An 18,382-nucleotide genomic window follows, 5' to 3' on the forward strand; every position below is an offset into this window, starting at 1 on the left:
TATACATACACACACACATACACATACACACACACACACACACACATATATAATCTTGCTTGGTAGGTTTTTGTCCTCATATTTTTAGTATGTGCAGGGTCAGCCCCATTGGTGTGGTTAAGGGTAAATTTTCAAATAAACATTGGTTAATCTATGACTTGTCTGCTCCTCATTCCTCACATACTGTATACCTGGTTTTAATTCTCTTATTCCTTCAGAAGAATTTTCGCTGCAATATTCGTCAGAGGACTTGGCCATTCAGTACATTTTGCAGTCAGGTACATGGTTAACCAAAGCCGATATTTCAGATGCCTTTAAACTCCTCCCCATCAATCCGACCCTCTGGCAATGGCATGGTTTCAAATGGCGGGAGCAGTATTATTTTGCCACAAAGTTGGCTTTTGGGTCCAAGAGCAATCCGTGGCTCTTCAACACTTTTGCCTCAGCTCTCAATTGGATATTGTCCAATCACAAAGGGTGTCAGTGGGTCATTCATTATTTGGATGATTTTTTGCTATTAGAGAGCCCTGCGCAGTCTCCCAAGGATCTTGAATCGCTCGCGGAACTGTTTGCTGGTTTAAACGTCCCCTTAGCTGTTCACAAGGTGGAAGGGCCTGCCACGGTTATTACCTTCCTAGGTATTACCCTCGACACTAATCTATGATCGCTAGTTTGCCTCAAGATAGGGCTGGATAGGATTTGTGGCACCATTCACAATCTTGTCAGGTCCCCTGTTTGCTCTAAGAAGGATTTGCGGTCTCTGTTAGGCATGCTTAACTTTGCCATGAGGATTATTCCTCAAGGCAGGTCATTTGTGTCTAGGTTGTTGGCTCTCCTACCTCTGTGCCAGGACACAGATTCAGCTGTGAGGTTACAAGCCTGCTGATCTGCTCATGTGGGACCAGTTTGTTTTTGAACAATTGGAACGGTATCTCCATGTTTATCCATCTTCCTACGGCCATGCCCCCCAGAATTTTTTCAGATGCCGCAGCTGATGCTGATGCCTTATCTTGTTATGATTTCCGGCGTTTCTGCCTACAGCATCCGAAAGCAGATCGGGTGGGCAAGCCGGTACCTCCTTTTACCACGTTGACAATGGATTAGCCGCTCTCAGGGTGCAGGCTGCCAATCTGGTGAATTCTTCATTGTCAGTGAATACACTCAAGGCTTACAAGACGGCTTGGAGGCGTTTTTCTAGATTCATGTCCTTTTATCCTTGTAATTCGGTCGGGGATGTCAAATACATATTGGCTTTTGCTACCTATTGTCATGGCGAGTTGTCACTTTCATTCAATACCATCAAGTTGTACTTCTCAGGTATTCAGCACTTTATGTTACGTCAGGATCCTGATAGACCATCTTTTTTGCGGCTCATCCCATTAAAGCCATTTTGAAAGGTTTACAGAGTAATCAGGGCCAGTCACGTTTGACATGTCTGCCAATCACCGGCCAGATGTTCCGTGGGCTGTCTGATTTGTTGTCCCTATCACCTCTTGGCTCAGGTCCCAGCCTTGTCTTCAAGGCTGCTGTTTTCCTGAGTTACTTTGGCTTCCTCAGACCCGGGAAGGTATCCCAAGCATGTAACAATGTACCAGTGCTCCTCAAGGGTAGTCTCACCAGATATCCTGATCACTTTTCACTTCAACTACCCAATAACAAAAACCGGTAGACTGGTCAGGGTTTCATCATCAATTTTTACAAGACCAACACTATCTGGTGTCCAGTTGATGTCTTGGACCAGCTCTCCTCCATTTTCGCAGCAGCTCCTCTTGATAGCCCACTACTCCCTTTCCCTACGCAACCTCTAGCTTCCAGACAGTTCATCGCTCATGTTAGAATTTTGCTCGTTAGTTTGGGATTAAATCCAAAACAGTTTTCGGGTTATTCTTTTAGGATTGGGGTGGCTTCCTCTGCATCCAAGCAAGGGGTCCCATCCCACGTCATCAAATACATGGGTTGTTGGAAATCATCCTGTTACAGTCAATATATTCCCGATCCTCACAAGGAAGTTAAACAAGCTTTTGCTACTCTGCTTGACTAACTATGCACATGTTTTACATTAAACTTCACTTTGCTTACTTAGTTCTTATATTTTTGCCTGCAGTTTGCTGAAGATAAGCAGACTAAGGACATGGATTACTGGAACCATGTCCTGTGGTCTAAGACCACATTAATGGCTGTGTGTGGAGTTATTTTGAGGGGTCAGCAAATTTACACTGGAAAGTGAAGGGGTTAATGGTGGATGTGGCGCTGCTCTAGGATCCTGCATAGGTAATAGACTGTGCATGCACCAATTGTTGCCAAAAAAAGTGCAAACATATATCCATTAAATAAAGTGCAAATGTGTATAAAGAAATCAATCGATGTGTAAACAATAATCAATAAAGTGTAAATATGTATCCAGTAATTTATGCTCCAGAAATAACCAGTGATCCTTAAAAAAATTGTGCATAAACCAGTAATATGTTGCAATAAATACAAACAGGGAGTTCGTGGTGCTCCTGTGTTTCACGGACCCAATCGGAAGTGACGCAATGACGCTGTGGCTCCGCCCAGGGAGCACCACGGACTCCGTTTGTAATCATTGCATAAGTCTTTTGCACAGAATGTAAGTGCATGTCTTTTAGTAAAATAAAATTAGTGTTTTAACAAATGGTATTGCACTACGGAGTATTGCTTTTCTTTTACATATACTGCACATGAATGTGGCAATGGGGCTGATAAGGACCAACACAGCAGAGATCTACACAGCAGTATAGCTGTAAAAGTGTGACACCCTCTAGAGGGGACAACCCTCTGGTGAGTAATATATATAGGAGAGCACAGAGTGGACCACCTGCATTTTTTGATATCTTAGAAGGCACAAGGACAAAGAAGCACAAGTCACTTTATTCATCTGTTTTGCTGTTTTTGGACATATATATTTTACTGTTTGATGGACTGAATTTTGGATCAATTAGTACTTTATTGGGACTGAAGACCCATTTTGCGCACAGGATTTATAAATCAGGATTTGGTTTGGATTATTGAACAATTTTTATCACTGCAACATATTACTGGTTTATGCACAATTTTATTAAGGATCACTGGTTATTTCTGGAGCATAAATTACTGGATACATATTTGCACTTTATTGATTATTGTTTACACATCGATTGATTTCTTTATACACATTTGCACTTTAATTGATATATGTTGCTTGCCTTTTTTGGCAACAATTGGTGCATGCACAGTCCATTACCTCTGCGGGATCCTAGAGCAGCGCAACACCCACCATAAACCCCTTCACTTTCCTTGTCAAAAAAGGTTTATTGAATATGCAATAATATAAAGATACATGAAGTAGGTTTACAAGGATCTATAAAGTAAGCTCATTGTTTTACAGTATAGTTTGTATATGTATTTAACATGAAATTTCAAATATTAAATATCAGGTACACAAAACCTAAAATAAAGGTGGAAAGTAATACATCAATCTCTTTTGAAGGCATTTGAGAAATTTATACCACCTATAGGTATTAACTACTGGTAGTATGTGTACAGGTCAGATATATTCTGATAAAGAGCTTTGAATATGAGGTGGAGGAAAGAAAAGAAAAGGAAGAAAAAGGATAGAAAGACAGTGATATAGTCCACAAGGTTGTCCCGCCCGTCAGTTTATTGTCCATTGGCTTCTCCCTGAAGCATTAAAATGTATGTTTCTATAAGTCACTTAATCTGCTACCATGGCAAAAGGACAGAGTCATTGAAATTTGACAGAAATTGTTGTTTTATCCAAGGATGCCATAATTTTTCAAATTGGAATTCGGTTTTGATCGATAGCTGTCATCTTGGCATGAGACATTGCGTTATTCATTCTTTGAATTGTTTCTGCCAGAACCAATGTAGGGAATCTCCATGCCTTGGCCACTGTTTGCTTTGCAGCCGTTAGTAGTTGGATCATAAGTTCGAATTGAGAAAATGTTAACCATTCCGGTTTCAAGTTAAGCAAAGCTATGAATGGGTCTGGTTGTATTATCCTTTTGAATATTTTAGAAGCAATCACGAAAACTTCCTTCCAGAAGATTTGGATTAATGGGCACGTCCACCATATATGTAAATGTGTGCCTATGCCTGGGCACCCTCGAAAACAAAGAGCTGAGGTATTAGGTGAATATTTAGCCACTCTGGCAGGTACAAGGTACCATCAGGTTAAAACTTTATAGTTTGCTTCCAATGCTAAAACATTGGGTGAAGATGATTTAGATGTAAGCCATATACTAGACCATTCCGTGTCCTCTAAAGTTCACCCCAGGTCCTCCTCCCATCTCTGAACGTATGTAGGTTTGTTGAAATGTATGACTCCATATAATTGATTATAAAGTGACAAAATTATTCCTTTAGTAAATGGGTCTTTTTCACAGATTGATTCAAAAATAGATAATTGAGACAAGGGTATTTCCACATTTAGGAATGGTGTAAAAAAGTTTTTAATTTGGAGATATCTAAATATCTCAGAGTTTGGTAGATCATATTTTTCTCTAAGCGTTGGAAATGAAAGGAATGATTTAGATGCCACAAAATCATGTAGTGTCTGAATACCTGAAGTTGACCAAGCTTTAAGTGAATTCGGGAAAATCCATGGCGGATAGAAGGCTGGATTTCTAGTAAAAGATAGGAGAGGATTGTGTGGAGACTGTAATTGATATTTGAATTTTAGTTTATCCCAGATAGATAAAAAGTGTTTAGTTATGGGATTATGTATTTTGGAGCGGTCTTTGGGTTCAAGCCATAACAAGTTTGATATTGATAGAGGATCACATTCTGATGCCTCTATAAATACCCATAATGGGATTTCCTGTTTTGTGTGATACTTGGAGAGACTGGCTAAATGAGCTGCTCTGTAATAGTTAGTAAAGTTAAGATATCCCAGTCCTCCTTTAGTTTTGGGAAGATGTAATGTGTGTATAGGTATACGTGGTTTGGAAGAGCCCCATATAAATTAAGTTGCTCTTTTTTGCACTAGTCTCAAGAAATAGGAAGGAATTGGAATAGGGAGGACTCTGAATAGGTATAGTAATTTTGTAGAATAGTCATTTTAATTGCATTAATCTTTCCTATCCAGGATAAAGGAAGTTGCGACCAATGTTTTAATAGATTTGTGATCTGTCTTAATAAAGGAGGACAATTGGTTGGGAATAAGTCAGAATGAGATGCTGGTAATTGAATTCCAAGATATGGGATTGATTTCTCTGTCCAGGTGAATGGGAGTGCAACCTTCGCCGGAATTAGTTCCAGGTTTGATAGTGAAATATTGAGTACTAGGCATTTCTTAGGGTTAATCATAAGGCCGGAGAAGGCTGCAAATCCATCAAGAACTGGCATTAGATTGGGACCTGAAACCTGTGGTGATGATAGAAAAAGCAATATATCATCTGCAAATATACATATTTTGTGTGTAATACCTCCTACTTCAATGCCAGTTATAGTATGGTTTGTTCTAATGTATTGGGCGATGGGTTCGAGTAAAAGGGCGAATAATAGGGGAGATAATTGACAACCTTGTCGGGTGCCTCTTTCGATATTAAAAGCATCAGATTTGTATCCAGCATATTTTATATAGGCATTGGGTTTATTATACAGTGCTGTAATCCATTTTATAAAGTGGGGGCCAAAACCCCATTTTTGTAAGGAATAGTGCATATATTGCCAGGATACTGTATCGAATGCCCTCTTAATATCAAGAGATAGAAAACATAAAGGGATTTTCCTTTATTTTAGCAATATGTGCCAATAGCACTGCCCTGCGTACATTATCGCCTGCCTGTATTTGGCATAAAGCCTACTTGATCTCTATGTATTAATTTACCTATGATACTATTAAGGCGTTTTGCTAAAAATGTTGCTAATAATTTGATATCAAGATTTAATAGAGAAATGGGCCGATAATTTAGGTAGTATCCTCAGAAAGGGGTTTTGGGATCATACATACAATTGCCATTAGTGTTTCTTGTGGAAAAGAATGTCCTTCTAAAAGTTTGTTGAAAGTTTCAGTTAGAATAGGAGTGAGGATCTCTGAAAATGTTTTGTAATATAGTGCCGAGTATCCATCTGGGCCAGGTCTTTTGTTAAGTTTTAGATCTTTAATGGCATTAGCAACCTCATCTATAGTTATAGGCTCTTCCAAACTGTTTTTTTGGTTCTGAGACAACTCAGGTAAGGTAATTTTTGAGAAAAAAGATTCAGCTTCTGTAGGGTTAAATTCTTTGTTTGATTTGTATAATGCTGCAAGATGTGAGTGAAATTTGCGGACTATTTTAACTGGATTGCTAGTATAAACGTCTTTTGATAATTTCAAACGTATAGGTTTGAAAGATTTATTAGTTGAGTTTAAAGCCCGTGCCAAATATGTGCCTGGTTTGTTTGTGTTCATGTAGAAATTGTGCTTAGAGCGTTTGAGGGATTTATCTACTGATTCTGTGAGAAATAGATCGTATTCCAATCTAGTTTTTTCCAAATGAGATTTTGTACTCTGAGATGGATTATCTTGGAATGATATGGAGGCTGCATTAAAATTTAGTTCTAGTTTCTTTGCTAGAAGTTTGCGTTCCCATTTAAATAATGCCATTTGTCTTTGTATAACACCACGCAAAACAGGTTTGTGAGCTTCCCATAATGTTATCGGGGAAATGTCTGGAGTATTATTGATTGATATGTATTCCATTAAAGCTTGCTCAACAGTCATCTGATGTGATGGGTGTTTGAGCATTATGTCCAGTAGGTACCAAGTTGGGTCATGCGCTTTTGGTATTGTTGAGGCTATAGTTGTGTATACTGCGTTATGGTCTGACCAAGGAATCGGAATTATATCTGACGCAATAATCTCTGGTATCATTCCTATTGTTAGAAAAATATGATCTATTCTGGTAAAGGATTGAGGAGGATGTGAAAAATAAGTGAATTTCTTTTTTATCGGATTACTTTCTCTCCACGAATCTACCAGATTGTATTTGGAAAGAAGTTGGGAGAAAGGTAATTTAGAGGTCATTCTGGATGGGGTAAAAGGTGATTTATCTAGAAATGGGAGGAGGACCTGTTTCGAATCCCTGCACATAATCACTTTTCCCATTTTCTGCGTATTAATCACTTGTAATACGTGCGAGAGGAAAGGTGTAGGGTGTTTATTAGGAGCGTAGTAGGAAATCATTGTGACTGCTGTATCCATTATATAACCCATGAGTATCAGTTATCGACCTTCTGGGTTTTTAATTTCTGATGATAGGGTAAATGGTGTGGACCGGTGAAATGCAGAGTTCCCCTTTGTTTGGTACTGGCTGAAGCCGTAAAAATTTGTGGATAAAAAGGGGATATATATTTAGGTGTGAAATTATTGGTGAAGTGTGTTTCAATGTGGGCCTTCTTGTTATGGAAAGTACGGAATGCTTTGGTCCTTTTCTGAGGAACATTCCCTGAACATTCAGGGATAGGATATTCAATGGTGCCATGGTAACAGATCAAATAGTTTTGACGTACTTTTTATTATGCAATGCTGACTACGCGGATCAACCTGTGTGGTCTGAAGAAATGAAAAGGTAGGAAAGAATCCAGTGGAGTCTGGAGTGAAGAGTAAACAAAGAACATATAAGGTTAGATGATACATTGTATGAAATAATATGTGTAAATAATCGCAAGTTGCCAGTGAAAGAGAATAAATATCCCTATCAGGGGAAAAAGTGCCTTCGTCAGACTATCACATATTATGGGTGGGAGAATGAGGAAGGCTAATGGGGGTACACGGATCTTCCGCTTACAGGAGAGAAGTGCTATAGTAAAAGCATCAAAAGGATGCCTCAATAATTGGAGTGCAGGATACTTTATATTGTTAGAATTAGTTGTTCCAGGGTGATTGTATATAGTTAATAATACCCTAGATTAAATAATTCAGTCAAAAAAGTACCGTTTATAACTTTGGTATGGATAAAGATCATTTTAGGATTTTTGGGAGTTTAAATCTATTAGAGTAAGCAATTACATATTTTAATCATATGTATTTGTTTAAATATGGTAATTCATAGATTATGAATGTATCGAAACAGATTGGATTAAAAGAAAACAAAATTAGAGGAACGAATTAGGTAATAATATACTTATTTTGTGAAAAGAAAAAGCTCCCATTACTTCTGGATCAGCTTTTGCTCGTTTGCAACTGAAAGTAATTTGTATATTATTATTTCCAGAATTGAATAACTGAATAAGGCATTCCTTATAGCTTTAAAATGTATAAATGTAATAAGAATCAGAAGTAATAAGAAATATAACTTGAATGTAACACAGTCCCACATAATATGTGAATATCAGGATAAAGTTACATTCAGTTACATTTACAGATCTTATAGAGAACAATCTCTAAGTGAGTATGTTGAAGAGATACTAGGATTTAAGTTGTCAGCCCATGGAGTCTTCTTGGTCCATGGATGCAGTGGCATAACGGCCTGTTTTGTGAGAATGATGATTTCCATTTTGTTCTGAAATTTTCTGAGTACTGCTTGAAGGTGAGGATGACGCCATTATTCTGCGTGAAGAGGAATTGCTGCTTGTGGGTTCAGTCAGATTCAATTTTAAAAGGGTCTGTTGTAGTTCATCTGCAGATCTACTTCTGACAGAAAAGGGGAATCCCCATTGATACATAATGTTGTGACGTTGCAGTTCCATTAGTTGGGGTTTCATGGAGCGTCTTTTAGTGATAGTGAGTTGGGATAAATCAACAAAAATTTGATATTTGTGACCTTGAAAATTCAGTTCCTTTTTTTCTCTTGCAGCAGTTAATATTTGTTCTTTCGTCCTGTAATAATGGAATTTTGTAATTATATCACGCAGGGGTCCATCTGTTTTTTTGGCTGTGAGGGCTCTGTGTATTCTGTCCAGTTCTAAGCGTTCAATTGGGATATCTGGCTTCAATTCTTGTAATAGAGCTGTAATTGTAGATAGCAAGTCTGTCACTGTTTCAGGAATTCCCCTTATGCGCAGGTTGGAACGTTTGGCTCTATTTTCATAATCTTCAAGCTTAGTTTGGAGTATTAAATTCTCTTCTTTTAGGTTTTCCATTTCAGTTATATTATCTTGAGTTGTATTTTCAATTTCATCCATTTTTATTTCTCAAGCTGTGGTGCGGTTTCCCAGCTCTCTTATTTCTTTTGTTAGGCTGTTTGTTATTTGCTCTGAAGTTTGTTTTAAAGCCTTATGGAGCATTTTTTCAAATTGCAATAGTAATGCTGGGGATGCTGAGGAGGCTTGTGGTGAATTCTGTGAGAGGATTTGTTCAGTATCTGACTCAAATGGAGAGTCTTGCTGTGACATTTTCTGTCTGGGAGAGCGCACTGATGCTGTATATGGTGACTGGCGCCGCTTTAGTTGCGGTGTGCGCCTGTGAACTCTTTGTGAGGTGATTTTTTAGTTTTGCCACAGCTTCCCCCCAGTACCATTTTTCCTGCCCAAACTTTCACAGTTTGTTGCCAGGGGCAGAGTTTAAACTGGGTACCTTTTGAGCCTGCAGTCTCCGCTTTATCCGTTTCTCCTCTCCTCAGCGGTGCGGAGCTCTAGCAATGCATGTCAGCCTCACTAGACTCCGCGCATGCGCCCCCCCCTTCACTTTCCAATACACAGACTCTACCTAGGTAGGTGTTACGGTGAAGGCAGCAGCTCTTAATAAGTTGACCATCAGCGCAGAACATTAATACTATTACTTAGCAAATTTACACTGTTATACAAGCTGTACACTCACTACTTTACATTGTAGCAAAGTGTCATTTCTTCAGTGTTGTCACATGACAAGATATAATAAAATATTTACAAAAATGTGAGGGGTGTACTCACTTTTGTGAGATACTGTGTGTGTATATATATATATATATATATATATATATATATATATATATATATATATATGGTGTGTTCCACCAAACAAATACATAGAGTGAGTTGCAGCACCAAGGGTGTATTTTATTGAATATACTCTCATCGCTGCAACCCACCTCTGTTTTATTATATATATATATATATATATATATATATATATATCCCCAGAGGATCTCTGCACTCAAAATTACTTTATTGAACCAAAGTTCAAACAAGCATTACATAATGTGCAAGTTCATGAACTTACACATTATGTAATGTTTGTTTGAACTTTGGTTCAAACTTTGGTTCAATAAAGAAATTTTAAGTGCAGCGATCCTCTGGACTTTTTCATATAATATATATAAAATTTTGTTATAGACCACATGTACAAATCTTTTTTTTCTTGAAAAACGTTTATTGCATTATTGTTTTCAGTATGGAAGCATATACTGCACAGAACTAAATGAGATGCAGCTTTCAGTTCACATTTTAAATAAAACAGTAAACAGTTTCCAATCTGCGGTAATCTATAAGTCTTGGGAAGCCCGATTAGAAGCCATTATCACACCATACCCATCAGAAAATCAAGACCATGATAGTCTCCAAAATTTTTCAAAAATAACAAAAGAAAATAAAAAATACATATGGTACAGTTATTTGCCAAAATATAAGTAAAAATACTCTGCAGCAATGTATGAATGGAATGTGTTCTTCATATACATGTATATTTCTACATACCAGAACTATAGACTATTTCCTGCAAAGCAGATCTGCACAGCCTCTGCACTCCATTACTGAGCATGATAAAACAAGATATGTAGTAGCTAAAGCTCCCATCATGCTTAGATTCCACATAACTCTAGGAACCATCAGTTCTAGTCCAATCACTTTACACATTGTACAATTAAAGCAAAGTCTCTAATATCAGAGGAGTTACAACATCAAATGGCAATGTAACAGTGTAGGCTTTTGATATAAGAAACAACAGTCTTTTTTAAAAGTTGTTTTAAAAAAAGTGTGGGTGTAATCGGCTAAAGTTCATGTTGGTATAGTTTATAAATAAATATGTACATAAGAGCAGCCATTTTTTCCCGCTACATCTGTAGACTCTCCTTTCTGCTCAGTAGCACTACACAAAGATTGTTCTTTTAATGCAGTCAATTAGGGAAGATATACACAGAGATTCGCGTGGATTCAAACTGCTAAAAACATCTTACAAGAACATGCTTAAAGTGACCCTGTCACTACAGTAATGCCAGTCCGTAAGAGAAGATGATCAGTACTTACCTTTCTGGTAGCCCGTGTATTAAAACTCTGGTGTGTTGCAGTTCTCTGGCCCTGCAGGTATCCCACACTTTGGGGTAAGTTAAAAACCCGCTCCGCCGATGTGAAATGTAGACCCACCCGCCAGCTCACAAATCACTACAGGACGTATAAGCCAGCGGGAGAAACCACAGTGCATAGCAAAGTGTTAATTACCTGCAGGGGCTAGAAAACCCAAAATGCTATTTTAGTTAGTTAAAACACAAGTTTTAACACATGGGCCACTGGTAAGGTAAGTATAGTGCATCTTCTTTCACATTTTTTTATTTTAGTTGTGTCGTCGTACTGAAAGAATTCATACTAAGTGAAATTCAAGGCAAACGGCTAAACACACAACTGAAATATATACATGTGAACAGTATTTCTTGTATCAGCTGTGCAGCTTCCAGTGCCACCTGCCTGCTGCATGGGCAATGAATAAAGCCGGGTACACACTACACTACAAAAAAACTGTCAGCTCCGGTGGAAGCCGCTGTACTAATCATGTGAGGCTAGTCCAGCGATCTCCCCCGCTGAGCTGTTGTGTCCTGGCAGGGGGATCCCCCCCCCCCCCGCCAGAACACTCCGATCAGCACTCTCTGCCATTGGCTGAGAGCGCTGATCGGGAGTCAATCCGCTGTTGGTTTTCCAGCATGCATGTCCAAAAGAAGCAGGCCGAACGGCCGGCTGCTGTCGGACAGACTGACATACACATGGGCAGAATGTTGTTTTTTTTTTAAACCGGCAAATGTCTCCCGACAGTCTGCCCGTGTGTACAGGGCTTAAATACATTTCTGACACAATTTCCACTGAGCAGGTGGGTGATGTAGGAAAGAGCGAGGCTTTAATAGAGGTTAGTAATTTCACTTGCCTAGATAGGTAGTGTGTCAGACCTGTGTGAAATCATAAGATTAGCTGAACAGAATTACAAAATCTTTTGGGAGGTAAAACAGTCCATATCATATACACGAGCCATCTGTCTGGAGTTAGATTTTTAATGATAAATCAGACAAAAACAGCCTATGTTTTATTGTCAGTGCAATTTACATTAATGTAGATACATTTTAATCACTAGAAAAAAGAATTTTTTTTTTTAGGTTGTCTTAAGACTACCCTGCTTACTTTTACAGGTACCAAAGTATAAAGGGTGATATAAAAAGACAAAACCATAGGAAAGCAAGGGCAATAGGTTTAGTGCAGTTTTAAAGCAAGGTGCACACAGGTCCTACAATACTTGGGACATACTGTATTTCTTAAAAAATTTAATATTCCAAGTGATAGTCCCATGGTCCTGGTTGATATATTGGGAATTTCCTGCCACAAGCCTGTGAAGTGGCAGCTTGACAAAGACAAAAATAAGACACCAGCTGTACACATTAAAATGGACTTCACACAAAAAAGTAAGGATTTCCTGTCTTATAAGGAAATCAAAGGGATTCTAAGCAGAACCCTAAAGCAATGTAATTTTCCCCGAATTCCTTCTAAAAAATAGCAGTGCAATTACTGTGCTTAAAGCCCCAAAACTGCATATCTGCAGGGTGAGATCATCTAAAGACACTACTGCCACAGACTTCTAATCACATGAGATTTGGTGATGTCTCTATTGGACTGCTCAGTATTCTGCTTCCTGGAGAGGAAGCTGTTCCAGAGGACCTGCAAAGCAAGGATCTCCCTGCTTCCACTTGTTATCAGGGGGCAGTTCTGCTACGAGGAAGCAAAGCCCTGATTCCCTATCAAAATGGGACTTATGCGGCGTACACACAAGCGGACTTTTCGACCGGATTGGTCCGACGGACCGAATCCGGCGGACAATCCGACCGTGTGTGGACTCCATCGGACCTGCAGCTGACTTTTTCGTGTAAAAATCTGACGGACTTTAGATTTGGAACAAATTTGTCCGGTCGAAAAATCCACTCGTCTGTATGCTAGTCTGACGGACCAAAACCAACGCTAGGGCAGCTATTGGCTACTGGCTATCAACTTCCTTATTTTAGTCTAGTCGTACGTCATCACGTACGAATCCGTCGGACTTTGGTGTGATCGTGTGTAGGAAAATCCGTTCATTCAAAAGTCCTTCGGGAAGATTGTCGGACCTTTGTTGCCAGAAAGTCCACCCGTGTGTACAGGGCATTACACTCACACAGTGCAGAACAATGTATGGTAAATCAGTAATGAGGGACAGATCAGATGTGGGGAACCCACAGGCAATATTATAAATAGTCCTTTGCACTCTGCTATATTATTTCTGGCAGTTTCCAAGGTTCAGGTCCCATGACAACAAAATTGCAAATAGCAAGGCAAGACCCACACAGGACAAGCAACATTTTTGTGCTATATTTAAAGCTTGCTGAATCCACATTTGCCCTGGATTATAATGAATGTGTCGGAGAAGCAGCAGAAGGGGGTAGCATGCTCATGGAGTGTTACAGCATATCAAAAGAGGAGCCAATTTTCCTTTGGGGCTTTACTGGCAAACTCTAGTAAGTATGCACGATCCAACAGTAGCAAAATATTGTGGCTCAATGAACAAAAAGCCACTTAACAAAGGCACGTAGAAGATTTATTGCTAAAGGAGTTTTACATCAGCATGTGTTCTGAAAATAGTGATAAGATGCTAAGGCCCTGTACACACCTGGGCGTAGCAGAAAAGTGCGTTTCTGCAAATGTGTGAAAAACACGCTGCAATTGTGGTGCCATTATTTCTCAATAGCAACCCAAACATGGGTAGCAGTTGTGGGTTTTGCCACATGTTTTACACATGAAAAATGCATCTGGCTCAGTTCCAAACTTTGGTACATAAGCTTCTTCAGTGCGCTTTTGGAGCAGAGGTAGGCCCATTCAATCAAATGAATGGTGCCACTCCAAAAACATGTTAAATATATTACATAATATATATTACATATATATATATATATATATATATATATATATATATATATATATATATTAATATAAAATGACAAAAATACAACACATTAGCATCACTCAAGTGTGAACGAGGCCTTAAGATTTGCTTTTATATTTGTGCCTATTTGAGGATTATTTAAACAGCATTTACAGTTACCACATTTGCAAGCATTGCAAACATATTAGAAAGGGATAATAGTAATAAGGGGTGAATAACATTTGCTCTGTGCAGATCACAAAATAAATATACTTAAATTCAAAATAAAATTCAACAACTGGACATAGCGGGACCATTAAATAACCTTATACGAGGATAGCTTGATAGGAAAATGAGCAATTGTTTCTCAGTAAAAAAAAAAAAAATGTAATTATCCAGTAAGGATAGCATTCAATGGTTACAGTACTTTTGTTGTGTTTGTCACATAGAACACCAATACATGAAGAATCAATATTACTGCCGAGTTATACATATGATACTGTGTAGTTTCCAATGTTGGTATAAAAGGTTACTACCTTCTACCATGTATGATGATACTGGGATACAACGTGGGAGATATGAGGAAAACTGATAAATACTGCAATACAGCTGCGGTAAATTTTTTTTGCACTGAACACAATTTAACAATTACATACCAAGGATATGAATACAACCCTTGATCCACTGTTGAAACGAGCATCACGGTGTATCAATAGCATATGGAGTGCCAGAGGTTGCACATTCTTGCTCTATCATACAGTATACTTGGTTATACAGTAAATACCTCAAAGAACGGATTTTAAAGCTAAAAATTATCCTTTTGAATTTGCACTACAACCCAAAACAGTCTGTTTGTCTGTGTCCAGCACATTTTATACACACTGCCTTAGAGGGTGTCAATGTAGATTTTCCCTGTTTGGACGGGAAAGTTGTTGGTGGTCTTCTGTTTAAAGCTGAAGCAATGAGGAAGAGTTACAAACGCAACCAAATTCCACTGGCTAAAGTCCGACTGCTATAGTCTATTATCTAGAATTTAGCCACAGCGCCTTTTAGTGCTGATGGCAATAATCTAGAAATTAGCTACAATGTTTTGTTTTTTTTGCTGATGTCAGCGAGTTTACCCTACATGTAGAAAAACATTTTTAAAAAATGGCACACACTTAATACCTGGGTATAAAGCCATCCATAGATGCGGCCATATCTAGAATCTAGATTTTAAAACGTATGAAGGTAGGACACAACAGATGCTCAAAAAATCCCTAAAAAGTAGTAAGTATAAGTCAATTCAAGTGCACTGGCTGCACATATGTTCAATTCTCCTAAACCACATAATACAGTCTAATACAGAAGAAATATAGCTGTAAACCTGCCAATTTAAATGCCATGTAGCCAATATCAATAAAGATTACCAAAATTACAGCTTTTTGGGGTGAAAAGTCTCACGAACTAAGGCCTGCCTTCATAAAGAAAGTTGTGATTTCAAAACATTACTTTACCTTCACATTTACCAACATTTCAAACTAACTTTAATCTCATTCCCTTCAATAGGCATTTTCTCTGATTAGATTTCGCCATTAAAATTTGGGACGACTAAAATGAGCACTCGAAGGGGTGGCCATACAATATGCATACATTTTTAAAGAATGTTTGGAATATTATAATATATCGGACTGCCACTAAGAAACATACTTATATTCTAGAATTGTGTTGCAGTCCCCCGCCCCCCCCCCCCCTGCACTTAGTCTAGAAGGACAGAGATTTAACTAAGAAGAGATGTATGCCAAAATTGCAGTTATAAGGTCCGCTGTTACTCCACAAATGTCCTATTCATGAGCTTGGACAACGACCATTGAGGGTGGGTCTAAGGTTACAAAATCACCATGCCCATTGAATGTGTTGCAGTAAAATACATTCCATACTGTCCTACAGCAACCAATCACATTTGCCAGAACAAAAGGAAGAATTTGGTGGCTAAAGAGCAACCAACCTTTTCTTCCCTAGCTCTGATAACAGGATACCAGACATGATTATTTTGCAAGAATTAATTTGTGTAGAAAGGTCTAACAATCTGAAGAATAAGCTCTATATATTTCCTCTGTGCAACAGTTTAAATTCATCTTACAAGAACCTGTAAAATAATGATTTGAAGTATATTTTGCAAGCTATAAAGAGATGCTACTTTGAGCCTTCAAACCCCCCATAATACTACTGCAAACCAAAACATCTGAGGTTCAAGCCAGAAGAGGTCTCTCTTCACTATTTCTAGAGATTTCAAAGGCTACCAAATTCAAGTTTTGCTCAGAGCACTTGTATCCTAATGACTAAGCCAGACGTTAGTGATTAATTGGCACAGTCCGCTATGGCAAATGATGGCAGTTGAAGTCAAAAAGCCAGTTGGTTAGAAGAGACGAAGCAGTGAAGAACCAAAAGAGAAGGCATCCATTTTGTTACTGTGAAGAAAGCAGAGATGGAAAGAAAAGCCCAATCAAACGGTTCCAGAAGTCAGGAGCAAGCAACTGCTGTACGTTGGAGGCTTCTTCCCACCAGGAACTTTCAGCCAATACAAAAATAATATGTTGTATTTGTATGAAACATTCAGTGTTAAGCTGGTAAATGGTAGTACTGTGGTGTTTGTTTTTCTGTGTGGTAAAACTGGCACAGAAATCTTCAGACCACATATTGATAAGGGTCTGCTTTTCCCTGTTCTGGAGTGGCGAGGGGGTTAAGCCATGCTATAGAGAACGGATGGCCAAATACTGCTTTCAGATTCATCCATTTTGTTTTTTTAGCCCATCTTCTCTCTTCCTTTTTCAACTGTTCTATTCCCTGGAAACAGAAAGATCACAAACTTTCAGTAATGTGGGTTGGCTATGGTATCATATGTGACAGGACAATACAATGGTATAAATGTGAACTCACAGTTGTCCTGTGGGAACAGGTTTAAAAAAAGAAAAAAAAAAAGGCAAATAAAAAAAAAAAAAAAGGTGAAAAAGTTCTGTGGTATTATGAAAGGAAATTAATGTATCCTACCCACAAGAACATAAAGACACTAAACTAGTATGTGAAATCTAGGCCACCAACAGTACAGATCAGTTAAACACTGAGAATTATAGTTAAAGATTAGAAAACAGAAAGGTTAAAGAAGGGATCAAAAGTCACACAGATGAGCTATAAAAATACATGTTGTAGTAAGAAAACCAAAAGACTTCAACCTTATACATTTATATTCGGGTGGTAGTGGAAAAACTACAAGAAGAGAAAATGCTAGGATTGAACATTAGTGCTTCAGGGCCTATTTATTCCTCGTGGCTGTGTCATGGCTTTACCCTTACCCGCAATCTAGCCTTATAAGAAAAGTATAGCCAAAGCGATTTTGGTCATATTTCTCTTCTGGGTCACATTAGTGCACTTATTACTGTTCTACTGTGGCCCAGATTCAGTCGATAGCAGGCTAAAGCCTGCTGTCGGCTGATGTCACTGAGCCAGTCCAGGCTCTGCAGGGATCCTGACAATAATATCAGGATCCACCCAGATGCCTGAACAGCAGATTGATCAGCCTCTCAGCATGCCACTGAGCCTGAGCCAGCTGCTCCCACCCACTACAGAGAGCACTGGAGGGGCAGAGTAGAGAGCCAGTGACTGACAGTCACTGTTCTCTGCTCAGTGAAGACGGAGAACTGAGCGATCAGCAGTCTTTGATCGCTCAGTTCTCAGTCTAGAGGCAAAGAGGGACAGCTGCAGCACTGGATCTATGCTGCAGCCATCTAGGTGGGTACGAATGTTTGTTTTTTAATCCTGAACTTCTGCTTTAAAGTGAATCCATGCTTTGCTTATTCAGGGCATCACCTTAAGCAACTCATACTTATATTTTTGCTCTGCTGCTGCTCCTTCCATTCACCTGTGGAAGTGAGGAGCAGTCTGAGGAATCTCTACTCACTCCATGTGACAACCAAGTGGCCAATAACACAGCACCACAATTATCACATGGAAGAAAGGGGAGTAAGTCACAGGTTCCCTATAATTAGATGTACCAGCTATTTCCCATGGCTGTCAAACAGAGCAGAATGGGATCACAAGAAAGGTGAGTATATGCTGATGCAATGGCAGGCATTAAAGTGAATCTGTTGCATTGCACTAAATGGAAAAGCAAAAAGTTTAATTCAAGTCTAAACCTACCCTTTAATATCAGCAAAACCTCTTAAACTGCAACTAAATGTGAACACTAATCCTACCTTATGTGCAAGTTAAACGATCACAAAAGAGAAACACCATCAAGGTGAATCTAGTTAGGGCCGTCTTTAAGGTGGGGCAAAAGTGGCA

At 38.7% G+C, this 18,382-nt stretch overlaps 1 protein-coding gene across 4 annotated transcripts in view; it reads right to left on the reverse strand.

The window, feature by feature from the left end:
- The window catches only part of ZDHHC3 (zDHHC palmitoyltransferase 3), a 135,047-nt gene that overhangs the window by 20,389 nt on the left and 96,276 nt on the right, over positions 1–18,382 (reverse strand). Inside the window, exon 7 of one of the 4 annotated variants that reach the window (XM_073630425.1) lies at positions 10,271–16,888. The exons of the other annotated variants lie outside the window; for them this stretch is intronic. Coding sequence (XP_073486526.1) covers positions 16,730–16,888 — 159 coding nt within the window. The 3' untranslated portion in view covers positions 10,271–16,729. Of the gene's footprint in view, positions 1–10,270; positions 16,889–18,382 lie in introns of those variants that run through there. 4 annotated transcript variants of the gene reach the window in all.

Source organism: Aquarana catesbeiana, linkage group LG05 (genome assembly GCF_042186555.1).
Source record: "Aquarana catesbeiana isolate 2022-GZ linkage group LG05, ASM4218655v1, whole genome shotgun sequence".
Lineage (NCBI taxonomy): Eukaryota > Metazoa > Chordata > Amphibia > Anura > Ranidae > Aquarana > Aquarana catesbeiana.